The sequence below is a fragment of the Octopus bimaculoides genome, chromosome 2 (genome assembly GCF_046866305.1).
Source record: "Octopus bimaculoides isolate indiv1 chromosome 2, ASM4686630v1, whole genome shotgun sequence".
Classification (NCBI taxonomy): domain Eukaryota; kingdom Metazoa; phylum Mollusca; class Cephalopoda; order Octopoda; family Octopodidae; genus Octopus; species Octopus bimaculoides.
The window spans coordinates 174,922,308-174,947,884 of NC_142929.1; the positions used below are offsets into that span (position 1 = coordinate 174,922,308).

At 36.9% G+C, this 25,577-nt stretch overlaps 1 protein-coding gene across 7 annotated transcripts in view; it reads left to right on the top strand.

Annotated features, from left to right (window-relative positions):
• Positions 1–25,577, top strand: part of LOC106875258 (vitamin D3 receptor) — a 582,218-nt gene that overhangs the window by 498,928 nt on the left and 57,713 nt on the right. Inside the window, exon 1 of one of the 7 annotated variants that reach the window (XM_089348095.1) lies at positions 10,537–12,395. The exons of the other annotated variants lie outside the window; for them this stretch is intronic. Within the exon in view, the coding sequence (XP_089204221.1) occupies positions 12,247–12,395 (149 nt within the window). The 5' untranslated portion in view covers positions 10,537–12,246. Of the gene's footprint in view, positions 1–10,536; positions 12,396–25,577 lie in introns of those variants that run through there. 7 annotated transcript variants of the gene reach the window in all.

Here is a 25,577-nt window from a genome sequence, read left to right on the forward strand (position 1 = left end):
ACATATATATATATATATATATATATATATATATATATACACACTGGCTTCTTGATAAAATTCTTGTAAAAGAGTTTTATCCCCCTTTGAATATATTAATCATATATATATATATATATATATATATATATATATATATATATATATATATGCATATATTTATATATATTACAATGGGTGTATGTGTATATATATATATATATATATATATATATATATATATATATATATACATATATATATATATATATATATATATATATATACAAACATACATATCGTCATCGATACTTAAAAGACGTTGGACTGGTTATAACTGGAACGTCTTTCATCATGGATCTGCTAGATTATGCCTAACTGTTGTCACTTCATATATATATCGTGAAGTAAGAAGTCTAAAGTATCTTGGAAATTGTTTTATATAATTCAAGCATTATGTGAAGCAGAATTCATTATGGAATTTGAAGCGGCGGTTGTATAATAAATGTTTTAGATTTTCGCACAAGGCCAAGTTTTTAAGTAGTGGTGGTAGGGGTTATTCGATTATATTGGCTCCAATATTTGACTGGTACTTGAAAAGGATGAAAGGCGAAGTTCAAACCTCGGCAGGATTTCAGCTCAGAGCGCAGAGTTGGGTGGAATACTGCGAGGTATTTTATCCAAAGCTCTCAATGTATTCCCCCAATGTATTGCTCTTAATAATAATAAATGCCCTGATGCAGTACCAGGCAGCGGCTCTCATGGCTTCTGATCTTTATTGATTGAAAGTGTTATCATGTCTTGGTATAAAAGATGGGCACAGCAAATATTCTGCTTAATAGCACAGATTTGTTTGTCAGTTGTTTGACTTTAACCAGTTGAGCATATCCCTTAGTGGCTGACAATATGGGCATCTCTGGTCACGATCAGACGTAGCGGGGAAGCATCATAGCCATGTGTTGAGAGGATTTCTTTGGGGTTTGAATAATTCGCTCCTGGAAATATGGGTGTTTTGCTCAGCAACCTTAAACAAACCTTATTCAGGGACCTTTTAAGCGGGATGGGCTACTCGACCTGAAGAAAATTCTAACTGGGCCCCACTTGCAAGGTCATGCGCTGTTTGTCTTGATATGAGATCACCATGTCGTGCACATATGGCTGTGATGCATGTGCCTGGTGCACCCTTATCAGACGGGTAGTCATGTGGGTATATTGGGCTTCGCATATTTTATCCCAGTGTCACTTTGATGGCATGCGCTTCTCTCTCACTCGCTCAGTTATATTCGTTTTAACAGACAGCTGAATCGGTTATGCTTCGATGAGATCAAATAAGACCGAAACATGCCCCGGAGTCAGTCTCTCTCTCTCCGCTCGGAATAAACGATTAATTTATAGTGGGAACAGTTGTAAGCTAATAAAGTTCATAGGATAATCGTTTATTCCTTTGTCATCGCTTATATATATATATATATATATAATTTTTTTCCCCTGCTGTGACACCCCTTTATAAAACGCAAACTTAACAAAAAAATCCTACCCTTTGAAAACAATCACATACTCCCGTTTTCTCATAGCGGTTATTATAGAGTTGCAGAAACGGAACAACGAGGAAGCCCCCTGCGCCCTCCCCTTGTTCTGCGTATTACTGGGGACAACATATAAAATTACTGAAAAGATTTTCTTTTAAATGTTTCAAAATTACAAATTTTGTAAAAATATAGTTTACTATTATTGCTGCTTATCGTGTTTTAGTAATAGTATTTTGAATAACTCAAGCTGTTAAAGCATTTATGTGGATTTTGAAAGACCTTAAAATTCAATTTTTAGAAACTCGCGGCGTGTCAAGATACCGTTTTTGAGGATCTAGGCGCGTCCTCAGAGAATCATTGCCGTACACTGTGCGCATGGTGCTTTAACAAGCTAGAAATTGCAGTCAAAATACCCTTAAAATCACACACTTTACTGCTTTAAAGAGAGAGCAAGAGACAGACAGACAGAGAAGCCAATATTTCTGAGATGAGGTGAAAAAAAAAAAAAAAAAGTAACTGGTTGGCCACAGTTGAAACGGGTTCAGTGACGTCGCAACTCATTTCTACAGCTGAGTGAACAGGATCAACGTGAAATGAGTGTCTTGCTCAAGAACACAACACACAGTCCGATCCGGGAATCGAACCCACAACTTCATCACGATTGTTAGCCTGACGCTCTAACCACTGAGTCATGCACCTTCACAACACACACAGGATGGTCGTAGATGGAGAGCCTTTGCTCAAAATCTGCTAGGTCGCTTTGGGCCTAAACAACCACAGCATTTTTCGAATTTAGCGTTGAGTGTGTGTGTGTGTGTGTGCTTCTCGTTCCAAAAAATGCACGTGAAACTTTGCGACTTTGCATATTTGTGTGTCTGATTGACCGCGATACGAAGAAGGGGGTGACTGATCAATTTCACTGGGGGTTCCCCCCTCCTCTTCACATCGCTGTTTTCATCTTTCTCTGCCCGACATTTTCTCTTTCTCCCTCCCTCCATCTCACTCTCATATTTCTTTTGTCATGGACTCTATTGTCCTACACTATTCTCTCATATTTTCTCTTCATCTTTCACACACACACACACACACACTAGCTCTACACGCTTCTATGTGTCTAAACGCCCAGCTTCTCTCCTTCTCTCTCACTTTTCTTTGTGGTCTAACTCCTATTCTCTCTTCTTCCCCCTCTCTTTTTTTCTACATCTCTCTCTCTCTCTCTCTGTTTACCTCCCCCGCTCTGTCCATCTTTGTCTGAATGTTTGCTGTTTTTTCATCTCTTTCTCCTCTCTCTCTCCCTCACTACTCTGTAGAAGTCACAACGTGTTTTTATGTGTCTGTGTGTTCGCGCCTCTAAATATTACATCCACAAGGCGAGGTGAAGTAAGTACCTGGAGTAGTGTAAAAGAGGCGGAGGGTTCGGTGGGCAGCTGGGTAGGTAAGATACTGACTGACTGGGTTGGTCGGTTGATTGATTGATTCGGAGATGAGGAGGTGTTATCGTAACGTAAAGTGGAGGAAGCTGTACACACACACACATCATTCATATATATATATATATATATATGTCATTCATATATATATATATATATATATATATATATATATATATATATATATATATATTGAATGTGTGTGTGTGTGTGTGGTGTTAAATGCGTGCTTTATTTATTTTGAAACCTCGTCTCTGATTGGTCAGCTTGTTTATTTGCTAAAATCACTTCGCAGTAGTTCTGTGTATGTGTGTGTGTGAAATATGCATGTTTACCTGCGCGTGGGGGTGTTTCCCATTTACAGGATTAACGAACAAATTATTGGTACCCCAATGCCACCAATGTTAACTACCATTTATTACTACTATCACTCGTAGTAGTAGTAGTAGTAGTAGTAGTAGTAATTGCTATGTATATATATATACTATTATTTTCTGTTAATATTTTGCAACCGCCATAATTGCAAACACCACTACGATTAATAGTAATATAACCATTATTTCTAATTTAGGCACAAAGCCAACGGTTTCGAGGGGGCGGGTGGGGATTTTAGTCGACTGCATCGAACCATCCCACCTCACCCCACTCCCTTACAAGAGTTGAAAGGTAAAGTGGACCTCTGCGGAATATGAAACTTAAAATGTAAAAGAGATGGGTTTTTCTTTTGTGGGGCAGCGGATTAGCAGGGTCGTTAGAGGGCCCTAGCGTTTTTTAAAATTTTTATTTTATTTTTTACCAGGATCTTTTTTACGTCACGATTTCAAATCTCGTCGTGGTCAGATTGAAACTCTTCATTCTTCGGAACTGGTGATGGGGTTCTATAAAATAAAAACAGCAGCCAAGTCTTGGGTGGGAGGTTAAGCTAAATTACCAGTCGAGTTACTTGGAGGCGATTTTAATCGGATAATCCACATCAGCCGTAAGATTCAGATCCTTGCATAACAACGGGGCCCCGAAATCAGTGGTTCCCCAACATATTTTTTCTTTTTTTTTTTACCTATGGACCCCTCTGATTCATAGGTGAAAAATTGTTGAGGGGTGGACCCTCATAAACATTCGATGTTTAAGAGAATCGTATTATATCTATTTTGTTAAATATTATTAGGAAATGTATTTAGAAACGTTTAAATATTTTGTATATTGTAGAAGTGTGGCCACATTTATTTCATATAAATCTTAATTACAAAATCTTATGTGGACTCCGGTTGAGAGCCATTGTCCTCCACAATAAATATCCAAGTGACACACTGATTGGAGAATATGGTTGTCACATCAGTGTTACTCACATCTTGTCATTCACCCATATGTGTTTATGATATGGTAATCCCTGGATATCGCTGTCTCGAGTCCTCTTAGAACCCCTAAGGGCCGGTTATCCGGTCTCCATGTGACTGGTCCCCTAAACGGGACGCCAGTCTGTCAAAAGCGATACTCGTTTACAGTGCAGCTGTATGAATTGGAACAACATGGAAAATGGAGTGATTTTGCTCAGGAACCCAAACGCACTGCCTGATTCAGGAATCGAAATCCCGATGTTACGATCGTGAGTGCAACACCTTATTCACTGGGCCACGCACCTTTATATGCATATTTTCAAAAGCGGATCCCGTTTAAAATAAAAATTACAAAAGAACAAAGCAAAATGAAATATTATATAGTTTCCTTGTCTTATAAAAATTACATGTTTAATTACTATATGAATAATAATGATAAAAACAATTTATTCTTTTATTGGCCACAAGGGCTAATATAAATTATACATAAAAGACAACAATAGTCCTTTCTACTACAGGCACAAAGCCTGAAATTGTGGGGAAGGGGGATAGTCGATTACATTGATCCCCAGTGTGTAACTGGTACTTAATTTACAGCTCCCCGAAAGGATGAAAGGCAAAGTTGACCTCGGCGGAATTTGAACTCAGAACATAGCGACTGGCGAAACACTGTTAACCATTTCACCCGGCGTGCTAATGATTCTGCCAGCTCGCCGCCTAATTAATAATGATGATGGGTGTCTCGATATAAGTAATACAAAAGTTGTTTCTAGCAGAGGCAGAAGGCCTGAAATTTGTAGAAGAGAGTAGGATAAAGTCATCGATACCAGTAAACTGACTAGTACATTATCGATCTCCAAAGGTATAGGCTTAATCGACTGCGACCTAGCTTCTTTTTCTTCTTCCTTTCCTAACACACACATACACACACATTCTCATGCGCGCGAATAATAGATTTGACCTCAGTGAAATTTGAACTCGGCGTAAAGGAAGCTATAGTTCATACTGTAAGGCTCTAACAAGTCTGCTTATAATCTACCGCTTTATGTGTGTGTGTGTGTGTGTATAATTACATGTAGACACACACACACACACATATATATATACACGCACACATACATAGGTGTGTGTGTGTGTGTGTGTGTGTGTATTCACTCCGTTTCTTTACCTGTTCTTGAAGGGAGTGGCTATTGTAGTGTCAGCAATAAAAAACTAGCTTCTTCATGATTAATTGTTGCACACTCATCATCTCTTTCTTCTGCTTTTCTCTCTTTCTTTCGCCACACACACACACACACATACGCAATGACATACACATTACACCCAACACGAACTCAGTCATTCCAAAGCACACGACAAACCTTACACTCACACTAACACACATACATTCCTAAAGTATTATACTTTTTTTGTTGTATAGCACCCGAGGACTCTCATTGGATGATATAGTCTTTGTTATATGTGCAAAAAGAAAAAAGCCCTCCAAATATGTAGATATAGCAAAATTTACAGAATGGTCACTGTTAGAACACCTTTGACCATAGCAAACAGCTACACGAACTCTCTGAGATCAGAACTCGCAAAACTATTGAATAGTCTAAATCCCACATTATAGCTTATTTGCCGGGTCGTTTGACTGTGACCAGAAACTAAATAGGATCTGATTTAATTCTTTCTACCTGCAGAAGTTTCTTTCCACCTAATTCCTTAGAGAAGAAAAGAAAAATAAAGTTAAATAAATACAAAAAAGGGTGTGAGTTGACACATACCGAAAAATAGTCTACTGTTGTTTTTCCGAGTTAACCTTGGTCGAGTGGGGGGGGGGGGGGGTCGATGTGATGAAAGAGTTGGTCCAGTTCTTCTGACCAACTCCTCTTTTTCTTCTTTTTTTTTTTTTGTTATAGTCACAATGTACCCATTTAATTGTCTAAGTCAGGGGTTTTCAAACTTTTTGACTTGCGGACCCCTTTATATTTCAGGCTTTATGAAATTTATACATAAATATTTGCTTAAAATAACATATATTTTTACATTTATTTATTTAACAGTATTTAACAAATAGGTTTATTGTCAATTAAAAGATTTCGATTAAAAAACATATATGAAATCAAATTGCCTATAAAAAGTATTTGCTGTCCACGGACCCCCTGTGGTCCGTGGACCACAGTTTGAAAACCCCTGGTCTAAATGATCTTCTTTTGTTGATGTACTGTGAGACAAAATTTGGTCTTTATTTCTTGCAGATACTTAGAGGTTCTTTGTTTAGTTCGGAGTGTAAGAAGTTCTGGTTGTTTCACTCCAGGTCGTCTCTGACCATTGCAAGAACTATGATCCTGTCTTTCATTCCTTGCCAATATATCCTGTATCACATTGTAATTGTGAGCTTAATGAGGATTTTAATCAGTGAGAGTTTGAGAGCGCTTGTAGGGAAACCCAAGCACGTTCTTTTTAGTAGTATTATTATTATTATTATTATTATTATTATTATTATTATTATTATTATTATTATTATTATTATTATTATCAAGGCGGCGAGCTGGCAGAATCGTTAGCACGCTGGATGAAATGCTTAGCGGTATTTCGTTTGTCCGCTATGTTCTGAGTTCAAATTTCGCCGAGGTCGACTTTGCCTCTCATCCTTTCGAGGTTGATAAATTAAGTACTAGTAAAACACTGGTGACAATGTAATCCACTAGTCCCCCCCTCCCCAACAATATCAGACCTTGTGTCTATAGTAGAAAGGATTATTATTATTATTATTATTATTATTATTTAAGTTTGAGAGCAAACAGAATCGCTAGCTCGTCGGTTAAGCATTTCGTTTGCCTTCACTTTCTGAGTTCAAATGTCACTGAGGTCGGTTTTACGTTTCATTCTTCCGGGTTCGATAAAATAAGTATCATTTGAGCACTGGGATCGATTAGCCCACCACCGTTCCCCTTAATTTCTGGCTTTGTGCCTATATAAAAAAAATATTATTATTATTTAAGGCGGCTAACTGGCAGAATCTTTAGCACACTGGACGAGATGCTTAGCGGTATTTCGTTCTGAGTTCAATTTCTGCCGAGGTCGACTTCGCCTGTCATCCTTTTGAAGTCGATAGAATGAGTGAGTACCAGTGAAACACTGGGGTCAATGTAATCGACTATTCCTCTACCCCCAAATTTCAGGCTTTGTGTCCTTTGTAGAAAGTGTTATTATTGTTGTTGTAGCTGTGTTTTGTTGACTATGGAAACCGAGTATTTCAACCCTTTGTCTATGGACGGTTTAGGACAAACTTATGAAAATAAGTTTGTCCTAAACCGTCCATGGTTGCTTCCAGACTTTTATCTAGTTAGTCCTCGTTTCATACGTTCTGAGTAATATAAAGCTTTCCTTTCGTAAGTCCCAAATAACTCTAGGTTGGGGGGGGGGGGATACATGCATGACAGGCAAAGGGTTAAAGGTTATTCTGGGAATTCTATGTTCTAACATCTCATATTAAGGGCCACTCGCAAGTTTAAAACGGTATTCAATGAAGATTTATTGCTGTCGGAGTCGGCCGTGATCGAACTAACCCGATGCCTTCCGACCGTTACTATCCCATATTTATGTCTTAGTCATCGTGTACCCTGGACTATATTATTTAATGTATATTTTCTTTACCTTATGACACTGTAGGGTGTGGTTTGAAGTAGGTTTAGCAACTACTTCTGATTGGAAACGACAGCATTCCGTGATTAATTCGTCACACACAATGTATTTTTTGCATGCTAGCGACAATAAACTAAACACAGCAGAGGTATCATCTGCGACACGTCCACGAAACATACATATCGTATAGGTATATGTGTGTACGGATATATATATATATATATATATATATATATATAATATGTGTGTGTGTATAAATATATATGTATGACTGAAACAAGTAAAAGAATATATATATATATATATATATATATATATATATATATATATAATATAGTTAGATGCGCGTGTGTATATGTTTGTATGTATAGGTGCAGGAGTGGTTGAGGTAATAGCTTGTTTACCAACTACATGGTTCCGGGTTCATTCCCACTGCGTGGCACGTTGGCCAAGTGTCTTCTACTATAGCCTCGGGCCGACCAAAGCCTTATGAGTGGATTTGGTAGACGGAAACTGAAAGAAGCTCGTCGTATATATATATATATATATATATATATATATATATGAATGTGTGTGTATATGTTTATGTGTCTGTGTTTGTCTTCCCCCCTCCCCCGCCAACATCGCTTGACAACCGATGGTGTTTACGTCCCCCGTAAAATAGCGGTTCGGCAAAAGAGACCGATAGAATAAGTACTAGGCTTACAAAGAATAAGTCCTGGGGTCGTTTTGCTCGACTAAAGGCAGTGCTCCAGTATGGCCGCAGTCAAATGACTGAAACAAGTAAAAGAGAAAGATATATATATATATATATATATATATATATGTGTGTGTGTGTGTTATTGCCAACAGCAATAACATGAAAAGGCATGCGCGCGTGTATGTGTGTATGTATATATATATATATATATATATATATATATATACACATACATGTCTGAGTGTATGCATGCGTTTTAATGTTATTGCTGTTGGCATGAAGGAAGTATGTTGTGTGGCATAGGTGCACGCATGCACACACACACACACACGTCTTTCTTTTTCATTTCAAACAGGGAATTTGATCAACAGGTTACGAAGATTATTGTCTTCCAATGAACTGAAGAAGGAAAAGGAAAACTTCCTTGTAGTTTAAAATCTAGGTGTGTTTTTGTACGTGGATGATATTGTGTCTGCTAGGTGCATGTGTGTGTAATGGAGAAAGGGAACGTATTAGCTGTTTGTGTGTGATGTGCAATTTTGTGACAGTATGGGCGCATGCAGGATGGAACGTGTATATGGAGGTTACTCAGTGTGTTTGAACTGTACTGTGGTGTGTGTATGTAGTGTTAAGTATTTGTGTGTGTAGTGTGTGTGAGAGAATGCTGGATAGCGTGAGATGTAGTGTGTGTGTGTGATAATGAAATGCATATACTTAGTGTGAACGGATCGATATAAATTAGCTGTTTCATCGATCAGATTGTGTGATGGATTACACCTTCCCGTTATTTCATTGATCCAATTCTGTGTGTGTAGGGGGATTATACATGTATGGGCGCAGACATGGCCCAGTGCGGTTAGAATTTCACTTCGAAATCTCGGGGTCTTTTAGTCGATCTCGCTGTTTTTCTTTGAAAGGAAAGTTTGTGAAAAGCCCATCGGACAGAGATTGTATTTGTAATTCAATTAGACCGCTTTGTCACACACACACACACGCAATGTGTAACACTTGCTGTACCAAAACAAACCCTTATCAGTGGATTACCCCAGTTACTTATGCCATATTTCAAAGGGTAACCAGTTCAGTTAGTCGAAAAACTGCAATATACAACATTGAAACTGACGGAGATCCAGTTCATGTGCGCTCTTGTGTGTGTAATTGTGCGCGTGTGCAGTATTCAGATGTGTGTGTGTGTAATTGTGCGCGTGTGCAGTATTCAGATGTGTGTGTGTGTGTCTGTTTATACTTATTTGTTCCAGAAAAGAGCATGTATTTGTTGTATCTATGCGTTCATGTGTGTGTGTGTGTGAATAAGATGTAGTCTGCTTATGTACAAATCTGTTTTTGTATATTATGCACTAACAAATATATCTGTGCAAAAATAAATAAATATTCTTACCGGATATATACTTCTTTTATATCCTCACTGCACACACACACACACACTCACACACATTTATTTTCCTTCTTTCCCTCTCGTTCACTTTCTTTCTCTCTCTCTCTCTCCATGTAAAGTGTGTGTGTGCGTGTGTACGTCGAGTTCATACGGCGGATCTAAGCTGGGTGCTGTGCGTGCGTGTGCGTGTGTGTTTGTTATATTTTCTGCTGTGTTCGTCTCGTCACCACTGCTTATCTTCTGCTGTTTGCCTTCTTGTCTGTCTATCTATCTATCTGTCTGTCTGTTTGTCTGTCTACTTTACCTAACCCCACTTTACCATTCGTGTCTCTAACTCACCTTCTCTCTGTACGCTTGATCCCGGAGAAGTGTGGTTTAAGTAGGTAGAAGCTATGAGGATGATGATGATAATAATAATATTAAAGTGACCAGTTAGCTGAGCTAAGCAAGGTTAACCGGGTAGTTGGGGTGGTTTCGTTGGATGGGTAGCTGGCTGTGGGGTTTTTTCTGTGCATTAAGCTAACTTCAGCTAAGCCGGTTGGCTGGTCGATTGGGCCGGCAAAATGTCTGGACCGAAAGGTGCGTTGTAAGCGAAGCATTGATTGGCTGGCGAGGCAAAGCGGTTGCACTCAATAACCCCAGTGACACAGTTTGTTACAAAGGAAAGAAAAAAGAAAGAACGAAAGGAGAGATGAGGTGAAGGGGGGAAAGAAAGAAAGCAAAGCATTTTGACTACCGCCTCCTCCCATCCTTTCTATCTTTTTTTTTCTCTCTCTTTTCCTTTTTCCGTACTTCCCCCTCATCCTCCACCTCGCACGTCGACGATCATAATAATGACAACGTCGGCGGCGCTGCTGATGATGATTGTGGTGGCGTTGGCGAGGACGGCAACTCCGATCGTGTTTCTTTCCTCTATCACAGCTCCGCTATAGTAAGAGGGCAGCTTGGAAAGGCAGAGCAGTCTGTCAATCGCTGGGGGCTGCCACCGATATACGTATATATATATATATATACACACACACACACGCACATATATATCTATATTATGAATATGTACACTACATATTAAGCACATCACAACCTCTCTCTCTCACTCTCAACGTTGGATTTATTTATATATATATATATATATATATATACATACACATAGATATTTTCTTCGTGGGTTTTTTGGGTTTTTTTTTTTGGCCTGACTGAAAAAGTGTTCGTCTTGTTGCTACTGCTGCTGTTTTTACAAACAACAAAATCTTGCTGGCTCTAGCTGCTCTGTCTCTTTTAATTTCTGGGTGCCGTTGTTTACCAAACGAGAAGGAAGGAAGGAAACGTAACATCAACCAGAAAGAAAAAAAAGAAATACACAAAAGCAAATGACGGATATATTTATACACACATATTATTATATGTAATACACACACACACACACACACACACACACACACATATATATATGAGATATATTTTTTAATATCTATATATACCCATATATACATATATGTTGTGATATATTTATATTTAAGGAAAGTTTTGTTTTGTTGTTGCCAAAAGAAAAAAAAAAGAAGGAAAATTCTCTGTATTTTAATATATACATACATGAATATATATAAAGTATTATGGCATTATAGCGTGTAAACACAGACGTGCGGAAACCCTTACGGAAAAAATATCTTGGTAACGCCATACGCACAAGCGCGCACACTCAAATATATACACGCACACACATACAGTTACTAAATTATATATATATATATACACACAAATTACATCCATCCATCCATACACACACACACACTGGTTCGTGTGTTTTCTGTTTCTCTATCACACACACACACACACATATATATATAATCTGTAATTTATTTTTATACCTGCACATCACTTTATATTTTTTTCTCTTCTATCTCTGTAACTTGTATATAAATTCATACACACAGTTCGTGTTGTCAATCTGTCTATACATCTACCTCTTCCTACTTCTTGTCTCTCACATCACAGTGTAAATAATAAATAAACACTTTACAAACACACTCACGCAGGACATCAACAGCCACCATATAAACAACAATCACACACCACCTCACGCCAAAACCGCACAGCACCGCTCTAACACACTCCAACCACACCACTACCACCACACACCACCAACCACTACACTATATACACCCTCCAACTCTATGCTGGTGTTACCACTCGACAGTCGGAGGTGTAGTAGCTGTGGTCGTAGTGGTAGTAGTGGCTGCGAAGCTAGATGTTCTCGGAGTATGCTGGAACAGGGCCTCTCTCCGCCACCAACGGACCGGCTACTGCAGCCGCCGCCGGTGCCACCTATCCCCGGGGTAGAATGGATGCTACCAACGATGTTTTCGCCTGCCTTTTTGGAGATTTATTTGTTAAATGGTAAGTACCCGTAAATCCGTAATGACCATATCCCTCCCACTCCGCTCCGCCCTGATCTCTGGCGACATTACTCCAGTATTTCTACAGTCACAACCGTTCGCGTTCCTCACTGTACCGATTCGCCCCTCGGCTCATTGCCGTTACTCCATGACCCAACGCTTCTAAAATTAAAACAATCAAATACCCCGCCACTTGGAACTAATCTTCACAAAAAGAAAATGAAAACTATAATCATCCTTACGAATTTATAACGAAAAAAAAGAAAAACTGAAAACGGATATGTCTAAGGTTTCATATACCATCAGACCTTCATTAAAGAGCTTTTCCCATAATTATATTTATGTCAACATGAGGTGTGCTTGTCTTCAATGTTGTTAAGTCATATCAACAGAATGTTTTGCTAGTGCACACACTTTGAAAGATGCTTTGAGTGGAATATTGTGTGTTTGTATATATATATGTGTGTGTGTGTGTTCAAAGTGAGCGAGTCGTTTCTGATGTCCACTCCTTTTAAAGAGAAACTTAGTAATATAAAGTGTGAAATTTCCGGTTTTGAAACTACGTGAATTGAGTACACCTACTAGGAAATTCTACACCCTTTATACATTTATACATACATTAGGATGTGTGTAAAGACAAAAAAAAAAAAAAAAAGGAAACTAGATTAGTTTAAAAAAAAAAAAAAAACAAAGTACAGTCAAGAAGTGCTGAGGTAGAGAAGACATACATAGAAGTGCGAGCGTGTGTGTATATAAATATGCGGAATGATTTATAGACAGCCATAAATACATACGTAGATCAGCACTTATATATGCTTACGGTCTTTTGTGAGTGATGAGTGAATGAATGAATATGTATGGGTGTGTTTTTTCGGATGTAGGTGCGTCAGTTTATCTTCGCTTGTGTTTATGACCTCTGTTAATCAGCCTAGATATATTTCGTTCTATCTCTTGCGTATGTCTACATCATTTTGCTTGAGTGTTGTGACTTCTAATATATTCGATGTTTAAGTGCAAAAACGTTATAGTATGTCTATATTTGCGTGATGTGTGTGTGTGTATGTATATATATATATATATATATATATATATATATATATATATATATATAATCACTTGCGTGTGTGTATTTGACTCTTTGTATCTGAAATGTTCATGATGATTGTCTATGTCTTCTGTTGTTTACCACTTCATGTTTCCTGCTGCCGATCGATCGGTCTTCGTTCACATTTCAGATTTTGTATTTACCTTCTGTAAATACATCATGGTGGATGGAAGTCACATTGTCTTTCCTTCCTGTTTTCGTCTTTCATCCTTTGCCATATGGATGGCAACTCGGTGTTCACTTCAAACACCCTCACCGTATAACAGTTACCTGTATTCACAACTGTTTGATAGTACAGTAATGTCTAGTGACTTCAAAACCACACACACACACACATTCGCACTCACTCACTCACATTGAGTATTTACTACTTTGGACATAGTAACTTAATAATTGCAATAAAGTCTTCTCTGATAATCCAATGTGGTTAACCATCCAAATGCACTTGAAACACCTATTGCAGGGTTACCAACAGCCATAATGGTGAAACGCGTATATGAATCATGATATAAACTTATGTTTATCCAAATTTCCCATATATATATATAGATATATATATATATAATGCACATACATACATACATATATATATAAATATATACTCGCGCGCGCGCTGTGCACTCGATAAATACACGACCGGTGGCAAATCCTCAACCAAGTCATTAGGCCTGCTTGAAAGAGCAGCTAAATTCTACTTGTTCGACCGTTTCTAAAATTAAGAAAGAATAAATTGGATAAATAAAATCCTAGATACACCGTCTCATAAAAAGTCAAGTTGGTCATAAGTGGATTGCCTTTGATAGTAGGTGTGTTCGATCATATCTGATCTGGAGTCTAAGCGACAATAGTCGCTGAATAGCGTGGCCATGGATACCTACTTTACACACAGTTTCAATATACCATGCTGTCTACACATACACACACACACACACACCTCTTTAAATCGTATATCCATGGCTACACACCACGTGAACCTTATAACTACTACACAGCTATGCTACACATTAATATCGACAAACCTTGCTCTGCACAAATCCTCTTCCTCTTTTTCCCTGTATACTATTCAACACATGTCTGCGTGTCTGGCTCCACTCCCCTAAGATGCGTAACATAACTACCTACGGACACATCCCAACATAGGTGATATTCCCCACCCCCTGATTAAGTTCTGTGCCTTTGACAGTGTATCTACAGTTTCCTCTACACACCACGTGGATATTCGTGTCTTGGTTACACACCACGCTCAACACACCACTCAGCAGGTGGTATCCATAGCTACACTCAAATGGTGCCAGTATCTCGCTAACTACCACACTCTTTTTGCACAGCACCCGCCCATCTTATTACATACTCTTTTCAACCCTATATGTTAAATTTAGACAGTGTGTGTGTTGTTTATGAGTTTTTGTGTATATATATATATATATATATATATATATATATATATATATATATATATATATAATGATAAAATTGGGATACCTTGACAGTGTTTTATATACATTGTTAAAACTAGGAATGTAACAGAAATTGTATGGATAATCATATAACTACCAGATCTGTGTGTGTGTGTTGTTGTCTGTCGATTTTATAGGAATACGTGCTCCAGCATAGTCGGAGAAATTGGTTGAAGTTAAAGTATATACGGAACATGGTTTGTAAACTGTATGGAGGGAGTAGTTCCGATGTTGTGTGTGTGTGTGTGTATACACTCACACATGGCTATTATAAATAATAATATATAATCTTCCTAAATTCCCACATAAACTATTGTCGCGTGTTTAGCACGTAGATTCTCTCATACAAAACATACGGGCATGTGTGTGTGTGTGTGTGTTGGAGTAAGAAATTTAAAGACTGGTACACACACACACGCATGTACTTTCCTTCCATCTTTCGTATATAGAATCCCACACGTTGCTTGATAATTAATTTATAAGGGTGTGCTGCTTTCTTGTTTGAAAACTGCTGCTGTCGTGGTTGCTATTTAACCCTAGGTTGACTCAAATCAGACAGACCAATAATCAACCCACATTCTAGCCGTAACTAATACGGCTCTTTATTTTATTTATTTTTTTCAAGTTATAGTCCAGTAATGTTTATAGCAATTATGCTTTTCCAAGCACTACATTATCCAGTGTGTTTGTCCTCATATCTCTTCTTAACATATTAATAAGGAATTAAGGGGGATTTGGCTGCTGTTTCTAACAAGTTGAGGAAACACATAAAAACTTCAGTCTGTGTGTATTACATGTTGGTATAGGTGTGTGTGTGTGTGTCTACTTGTATATATGAATTATAGTATTGGTTCTGTTTGCCTCCAATATTCCCCATTATCACCCTTTTCTGTATCGCCAGCCATCACTCTCTCTCTCTCACCACCGTGTTGTGGCTATTATTATCTCCCTTCTATTATACATCCAGACTGTCACTCAACACTTTGCCCTCACAGCCCGCTCACTCTGTCTCCCCCGTCATACACCCGCTCTTCTGAACATCCACCCTAACAATTCCCTGCTACCATTACTCTCTCTCTCTCTCTCTCTCTCTCTCTTCTGTTTATCCACCTCTCAGTCACACCGCTTTGAATAATACAGTGGCACAGCATGCTCCAAGAGGGGTCTTTAGTTGTGTTAGAGATGAGGATAGCAACCTCTCTAATGAAGGCGCCATGATAAATGCACCGAGTACACTCTGAAGAGTTGTTAATGTTAGGCAGAGCATCCTACCATATAAACAATGCTGACATTGGAACGTACAAGCATGATTTGGTTCTCTTACTTGTCTTGTAGGACAGAAACTCTAAATAAGAACTTTATAATATGAACTGTGACAGCCTCTCCTACTTGTTCATGTCAGCATGGATAGTGGACTTAATACAATGATGATGATATTTTTCTATATACTTACTTTTGTGTGTGTGTGTATATATATATATATATATATATATATATATATATATATATATAATTGTCTTAACGTCTTCTTTTCCATACTTGCATAGGCTCGATGGAGTTTAGTGAAGCAGATTTTCTATGCCCTTCTTGTTGTCACTGTACCTGGCCTGTTTCCAAATACGGCAATGTTTTCCCATGGCCGGACATGCTTTTACAGATTATTGGAAATGAATGGCATTAATTTACAGCAATCATGTGATGTCAAGATGAGACACGAACATGCACACATATATACATTAGATTATATATATATATATAGATAGATAGATAGATTCAAGGTGGATATGGTACTTAAGTTTAGGCACCAGAATTAAGTACGGTATTATCCATACAGTTTCAAAATAAGGTGATTAAAGTCAAAATAAGCATTTTGTTACTTATTTTGATATATATATATAAATAACAGGCTTCTTTCAGTATCCGTTCACTAAATCTGGAGCTGAGTGACAAGAAAATATTTGTGTACAATTCCACACTGTGAGATTGAACGCAAAACCATGTGCTTGGAAAGTGAACTTCGTAATTTTGTATGTTTAAGAAGTTTGCTTCCCAACCATGTGCTCTTCGGTTCAGTCTCACTGCTTGATACTTTGAGCAAGTTTTTTTTACAAATATCTCCAGGCTAACTAAATCCCTGTGAGTTGACAGAAACTGAAAGAAGCCTGTCATATATAATATGTATGTATATGCCAGTTTGTTTGTGCTATCCTCATACAAATTACCTTCCTTGGAAATGAGTGGAGATTGGCTAAAGGAAAGGCATCTGGCCGTAGAACATTTCTCTTCCAGAATTCTGTCTGACCCATGCTTGCTTAGAAAAGTAAATGTTGGTAAAATATGTGTCGTGTGTGTGTGTGTATACTTTGGCGTTAGGAAGGGCATCCAACTGTGGAAATTCTGCCAAATTAGATTGGAGCCTGGTGTAGCCATCCGGTTGCACCAGTCCTCAGTCAAATCGTCCAACCCATGCTAGCATGGAAAGCAGACGTTAAACGATGATGATGAAGATGATATACACACACACACACACACACACATATATATATATATATATATATATATATATATATATATATATATATATATATATATAATATATATATATATACACATACATATATATATATACACATACATACATACTTAGCCACATATATTCTGTTACACAAAGTTTTGCCACTTGTTGCAAACTTTGTGATCATTTTTTGTGACACTCAGCATCCAGGCCCTGAGACATTCACATGTGATATTTATCACTTCTACTGGTTCCTTCTTCTTGATTCACCTGACAATTTTTTTTTATCCAATTGTCACCTTTCATGTACATTACATTTCTGTACAAGATTAGTCATCTGTCTGAGTCACGTTACATCTAATTCCATTTATACTCAGTTTTTTGGGGTTTTTTTTTTTTCCTCCTATGTCATTTATGCTAGTCATTTATCCTTACTAACATTACACATCTTGGCAGAGCATGTTCACTTCATTTCTGTTCAGCCTTCACACAACCTTTTCATGCAGTCCCCATATTTTGCTTCTGTACAACATCACACTTGTTACACAAACATCATCCAGTCCACTTCTCATGTGGAAAGAGAAGCCTTTCGTTGATAGCAGAAGTAAGAAATCTGTGAACTTCTCCACAATATTTTCTATGCTAGCTGCCATGCTTTCAGAACTCCAGTTCCACTAATTAGGTTACTAAGCTTACTTCTGATAAACCATCTTAGCCTTTAGGATAATTTATTCCTAAAGTGCTCAAAGGTGCTGTCAGTTATTTCTGTGTATCTGCCACATGAGAAATTTTCTTTCTGTATCATCCGACCTGTGATCACTTTTATACACTATACACCTCTTGTGTGGTCATAATTTACTTTGGGTTTACTAGAAAGAACAAAATAGCTGACCTAAGCATTTCCTGCCGTAATGGATTTCTTATTTCACACATCTTCAGTCTTCAAAGCTGCAAAGTCATTGGGCTATTTGTTGGCAAGGGGAATGACAACAACGTCACTGCTTGTAACTCAGTAATTTTTTTGGTGCAAATGCCGAACCATAACTTAGTGGTTTGGCAAAAAGAGACCGATAGAATAAGTACTAGGCTTACAAAGAATAAGTCCTCGACTAGAGGCGGTGCTCCAGCATGGCCACTGTCAAATGACTGAAAAAAGTATATGGTGACCTTCCTCCAGTTTCCATCTAACAAATCCACCCACAAGGCCTTGGTTGGCTGGAACTCTAACAGAAGAACCAGAGTACCGCACAGTGGAACTGAACCTGAAACCATATGGCTGGGAAGTGAACATTTGTATGTGCGCGCGCGCGCACGTACACATGCACACATCACAGACACATGATTGGAGATTCACATGAACCTAAGTAATAGGTGCAACAGGTAATCGCTGAGATGTCTTTTCATGGATATTAATTAAATGGAAATGGTGAGGAATACTTAGAATGTGTTACCTCACTGGATATTGAGATACTTTGGTGATTATTCCTCATATAAATATCTTAATATGTGTGTTCATGCATCTATACTCACACACACACACACACACAAACATATGGATATGTCATTGACACATAAAAGGCATACAGTGCGCTCTATAAAGTCATTAGTGTTAGGAAGGGCACCCAGCTATAGAAACCAAGCCAAAACGGATGGCTGGAGCCTGGTGCAGCACTCTGGCCTACCAGTCCCAATTAAACTCAGGGCTGTTGCTAAACCCCTACAGTTGTGGGGGGTGGGGGCATCATGTTAAGATCAACGTATGTAGATGAGTGATTTATTTACTTTGGTTAAGATGCTGAACAAGAATTAAACTATGTATATTAACTGAAAATTTCAAGAAATAAAGTGGTAATACATTGTTCCTGCAAAAGTTCTTGCAGAAATATTACATTGTACCATGAACATGTACAAGACTTTGTGGATTGTCTGTGATATTTATTGAACACAAACTTAGCCCTCAGCTTGATTTATTCTGAACTGATCATTGATTTCACGCCGTTTTCGTCTTTGAAAGTTGCCTGGATTATAAAAGTGCTCTTTTATTCATATCTGAAAGTTTTACTTATTGAAATTTGTAACAGACCTAAATAAATTTTACTTGTACTTTTTAAAGATGTTGTTTAGGATAACATGCAATATTGAACTTCAGATACAATAAAGTAAAATATAGCTATGAATAAAAGGTGCGTAGATTACGAATTTTGATTGAAGGGTTGGGGCCTCGAAACTAAGTGTTGCAGGGGGCCCTCTAAAAATCACGCGACGGAGCTGGTCAAACTGCCTAACCCATGCCAGCATATATATATATATATATATATATATATATATATATATATATATATATATGTATATATATATGTAAAATTTCATTTTTTGGGGCCCGGGTAGCCTCTTCCTGCTCTGTAGGCTTACCGGATCTTCAGACAAGTTGGACTGTGTGTACCTATCTACTGGTCAAACTCAGGGTATAAGAGAATGACTAAAATATATTTATAAATCTCTACCTTGGTATTGAGCACTCTCCCCCCCTCCCTTCCCAACAGTTAAATACTAAATGGATAGATGTGTTGTTATCATTGTTTAAATTTCCTTTCCATGTTTTGTATGGTTCAAATCAAATTCATTGAAGCTAACTTTCTACAGCCAGATGCCTTTTATATTTCTAACTAATGTAGTATTTTTCTATGGCTGGACATAACTCCATGGGAAAGATTAAAAGTGAAGGACACTGCTTATATGATGGCAGCATTCTTTTACAACTAACATGCAATTTCAAGGCCAGAACATGTGTGTATGTACGCATATATGTATGTGTGTGTGTATATATATATATATATATATATATAGTCTGTGTGTAACATATATATATATATATATATATAGTCTGTGTGTAACATATATATATACTCTGAGTGAGTATGAGATACTTTCTTTTTCTACAAAACTTTCTTAGAAAAGCACTACAGATCCGATCTGTCAAGCTGAGCCTGTAAATACATCCTTTAAGGAACTAAAAACTTTTTCTCTTTTTCCTGAATAAGCACTGCTGAAATTAGGGTGCGTTTTTTTATGTCGTCAAACTTATATAACACACACTCACACTCCTCTCTCTCTCTCTCTCTCTCACACACACATACAATGTATGTATATGTATACAGGTTTATATGTATAAGTAGAAATCTTTATATGTATTTAGATGCACAAGGATATCTATATACATAAAACCATTTATGTGTGTGTGTGTGTATCATTGCCATCATTTTATGCCAGTTTCCGATACTCACTGGGCTGAGTTGTGTATATTATGACGGTATTATCACTATCCCAAACCTTAAGTGTTTGAAGGCCCTATGGCCAGCTGATTATTTATTATCAAAGGAAGTGACCACAACATCATTGCTTGTTGTTCAGCAGTTGTTTTCAATGACCTGCAAAGACACATATATATGTTATACAAAGGGCTTCTTTCAGTTTCCACATAACCAAATCCACTTGTAAATCCTTGCCTGACCTTAGGCAATTGGCCAATTTGCTGAAACCACAAGACTGGAAAGTGGATTCTTAAACACACTGCCATATGATTTCAGGGACGGTACCACAGCATAACACATTGGGCTGGTGTTTTCTATTATAGCCTCAGGCCACTTAAAGCCTTGCCAATAGATGTCATTGACCAAAACTGAAAAAAGCACATCATGTGTGTATATTTTAAGATTTTGCTTAAGCATAATGATTCTAACACACCACAATATTAATTAACGAATGACAAAGTAACAGAAATCAGTTCATTAGCTTACAGCTGTTTCTGCAGTGCATCACAGCTGAGTGCTTGTACTAGATCCTATAGTTTTCTCGGATCCATTAAAATGAATCCAATTTGTATATGTGTGTGTGTGTGTGTGTGTGTGTGTGTGCGCGCGCTCATGATATTTGTAAATAAATGTCACTCATACAAGCTTTGGGAAATATTACCTTCTTGCTAACAGGTGAGGCTTGGAAGGACACTTGACCATAGAAAATCTTCCATAAACTCTATATGATCCATGCAAACATGGATCAAAAGTGAACATGACAGTGCAAGCATTGGTTCTGTGATTAAGCGGTTCACTTTCCAACCTCATGATTTTGAGTTCAGTCCCGTTGCATGTATGTTTGTGCCTCCTTGGGTTGACATCTCATGATAGTTGTAAATGGTTGTCACTGCCAATACAAACTATGTCGTTACTTCCAGTATTCTGTGAACATACCCGACCATAGGAAATATTACGTTGCTTAGAAATAGATGAGGGTTGGAAATAAAAACAGGAAGGGCACCTGGTTGTAGAGAATGTGACTCTGTGAATTTCTTCTGATTTATGCAAGTGTGGGAAAGTGAATGTTACTTAAAATATTACTTCCTATATATATATATATATATGTATAGATAGATAAATAGATGTAGATACACACACATACAGGTCTCCAACTCATATCTAGTCAGAAAGTAAGGGAAGAGAAATAGACATTATTGCTTCAAAAAACCATGTATAGATGCATATTCAGGACCGTGGATAATGTCAATAAAATAATTGATAAGTTGATGTAAAGTTTTAATGAAATATCATGAGATTGAATGTAATACAAATGCTTATACACACCATTAATGGTAATAAATATCATAAATGAGATAACAATGAAGGAACTTAATAAACGAGAAAAAGGAAATAGGATGGTACTGAAAGGAACAGCAGAAATATTAAAATGAAAAGATCCTCAGCATTCCACAGAATACTTTAACTTTTGTTTCGGAAAGTTCAAGCTCAAATTCTGCTGGGAATTTTGGAATGAGTTTATTTGTAATATCTTTTCACGTGTTAGCAGTTTTAGGAGAGAGATATTGCTTGGTGTCTGTGAGATATTCTGGTAGCAAGGATGAGAAGTGCTAATAATTATTATAATATAATATGATATACATATATTAATGCATATATATTGTATATTAATACACCTATATTACAAAGCATTTGTGCATGTCTTTATAATTTTTCCAATATTATATATTTCATAGATTTTATACAATTTCATATTGTCGTGTGTGTGTATATATATATATATATATATATATATATATATATATATATATATATATATATATATATATATACACACACACAAACACGTATATATACATACATATACATTTATATATGTTTATATTATGTTCGCATATTCATACATATACATAACTGTATGCTTGTGTATATATGTATATATGTGTGTATATATATATATATATAAAATGTAAACACATCTATATACATATATACATATATATATGTATGTATATATATATATATATATGTACATATATGTATGTGTGTATATATATTATATATACATATATATATTATATATATATGTATATATAGTATATATTATCTGTATGTATATATATATATAATATGTGGAAAGCCGACATTAAACAACAATGATGATATATTATATATATATATATATATATATATATATATATATACATACACATACATATATGTGTGTGTGTGTATGTATAGTATATTATATATATATATATATGTGTGTGTATATTATATTATATATATTATATGTATATATTATATATGTACATTATATAAATATATTATATACTATAATATATACACACACACACACACACATATATATATATATATATATATATATATATATATATCACACAGGTATTTGTTTTATGTATATATACATATATATATATATATATATATATACATACAATCAAACATATACAACCAAACATATATACAACCAAACATACAATCATACTACATCTGGGCCGTGTTGGGATACCGCTTTTCTCTAACTTGAGTCTGGTACCGATTCCACTGATTAATCACCATCGAATAGCTAAATTCCGAGGGACACAACTACTATGTATAGAGACTACATTGCACATAGACACACTCGCACACTCATTGTGTATGTGGTTACAAAAAAAAAAAAAGAGAAAACGTAGTGTGAAATAGCCATTTATTTCAATCTGCATCGTCTGTCTTGTACTTTCTTCTTCTCTTTAAATAGTCTCCCCATTGAATATGGGAATTTCCGGCATGGATTATATTGCTGTCTATGATTCTGTGTTTAGTTTATAACATAGCATGCCTCTTATAGTGTGCTTTATAATCATCTCCGCTAAGACCAGCCCGGATTGATCCCTTTATCTTCGTTTATGTGCATTTCATACACACACACACACACACACACACATGTGCGATTCAACCTGCCTGTCTGTGTGCGCTCGTTCGTGTTTGTGTGTGTGTGTGTGTGTGTGTAGGTATGCATTAATGCTGTGTTTGAAGAGCTGTGCTTAGGTACAGATTTCAGAGTATTGTAGTTATGCTTCGTTTAACATTAAAATGCACACTCATAATCTGCGTGTGTGTGTGTAGGTTCACACAATACGCTATTTTTATACTTAGATTTACTTTCAGAGAATACACTTCAATCTATACAGTACGCACAGGCGTTACACATACAGTCCACAAACATCTGCATTTCCTGTTGGGATTATTGTATGTATGTGTGTATATTTACACGATGAGAAGTGTATGTGTGATGCTGCTTTCTATTCTCGGCCAGGCAGTGTCAACGCATTCACTACACGCACTTGACGCTCGCGCGCGTGTATATATAAATGTATGTATGTACGTATGGTATGAGATATTTTGTCACTTGTTCTCCGTATAAACTCGCACGCACCTTATTTGTGTGTGCACCAGGACCAGACTCTTATTCATACGCCTTTTCCCTTTTGGAAGTTCACCGAGGTGGTTCTCTTCTCAGACCGTTGCTTAGCACCGAGTGCATGTGTACTTCTCCGAATGAGTGAGAGAGAGAGAGTGTGTGTGTGTGTATATATAAAGTCTGCCTTTCTACACGTATGTCTGTCTTATACGAATGCATGAATGAATAATTATTATTATCAAAGTTTTAAGACCTCATTGTAGTGATTAATGGTGGTGATTTAATGGTAGTCGTGATTTAACCCCAAATCAATCCTCATTCATTATACTTACAATTAAAACATCCAAGCCATGACCTACCCTGTTTGTTTGTTTTTCCCTCTCTAAGCGTTGTGTGTCTAAGATTGCATACAGTTTATTGTTTTTTAAAGACGGTAGGGTACAGATTTGGCAACAGATGTGTTGGCCGCTATTTCTAGCGTTCGCGTCGAGATTCCCAGAAAATAGTGTCACAGCACTCCTTCGCTTCCGTTCCGAGCACCGTTGCTCCACCATCCTCAGTAACCAATATATTCGTTCAATACACGAATGAAGATAGATAGATTTAGTTTTGCTTAGATCAGCATTATATGTGTACGCTTTGACATTTCTTCTACCACCACCGACCAACTCTTACTGTTCATACCGCCTTCTCCCAAAACACTCATCTTCTGCACTCTACACACACACACACCTAACTCTCTCTTTCTCTCTCTCTCACACACACATTGTGTGTATCTATGGTATATATATTGTGGGTGTTATATTATGTCATTAGCCTATCTACACTCGCTATCAACACACCTAGCAAGTCTAAATCCTTTTCTTTATGTCGCTGTTTCTTCCATGCTATCCCCATCACCCTGTGTGTGTGTGTGTGTGTGTGTGTGTGTTCTATCTATTTAACCTGTCTTACCTTCTCCATCTATCCATGTGACTAATGTATTTATATATGAATCCATCCACCCCACCTCCCGTTTTTATTTTAGTTAGCACCACCATCACCTTTGGAGTATCTATCAATACCTAACCACGTCTGTACTGAATAACCTGAGCTGTTCAATATTTCTGATGACTATTCAATTCTCATTTTCTGCTTTGTCTGCACTATTTCGTTCCTTTTCGTTAGAGATTCCCCTCTTTCGAGGAACCCTCTCCCTCATTCTTTCTGATTCTCTTTTAAGCAATTGCCTAACTATTTACACATCTATCTTTCAGTCTATTTAACTGTTCCTTTATTTTTTAATACACATTTTCTATCCAACTATTTGTTTATGCGTTCACATATCTCTGTCTTGGTGCATTTGTCTATCTTTCTATCTATCTCATG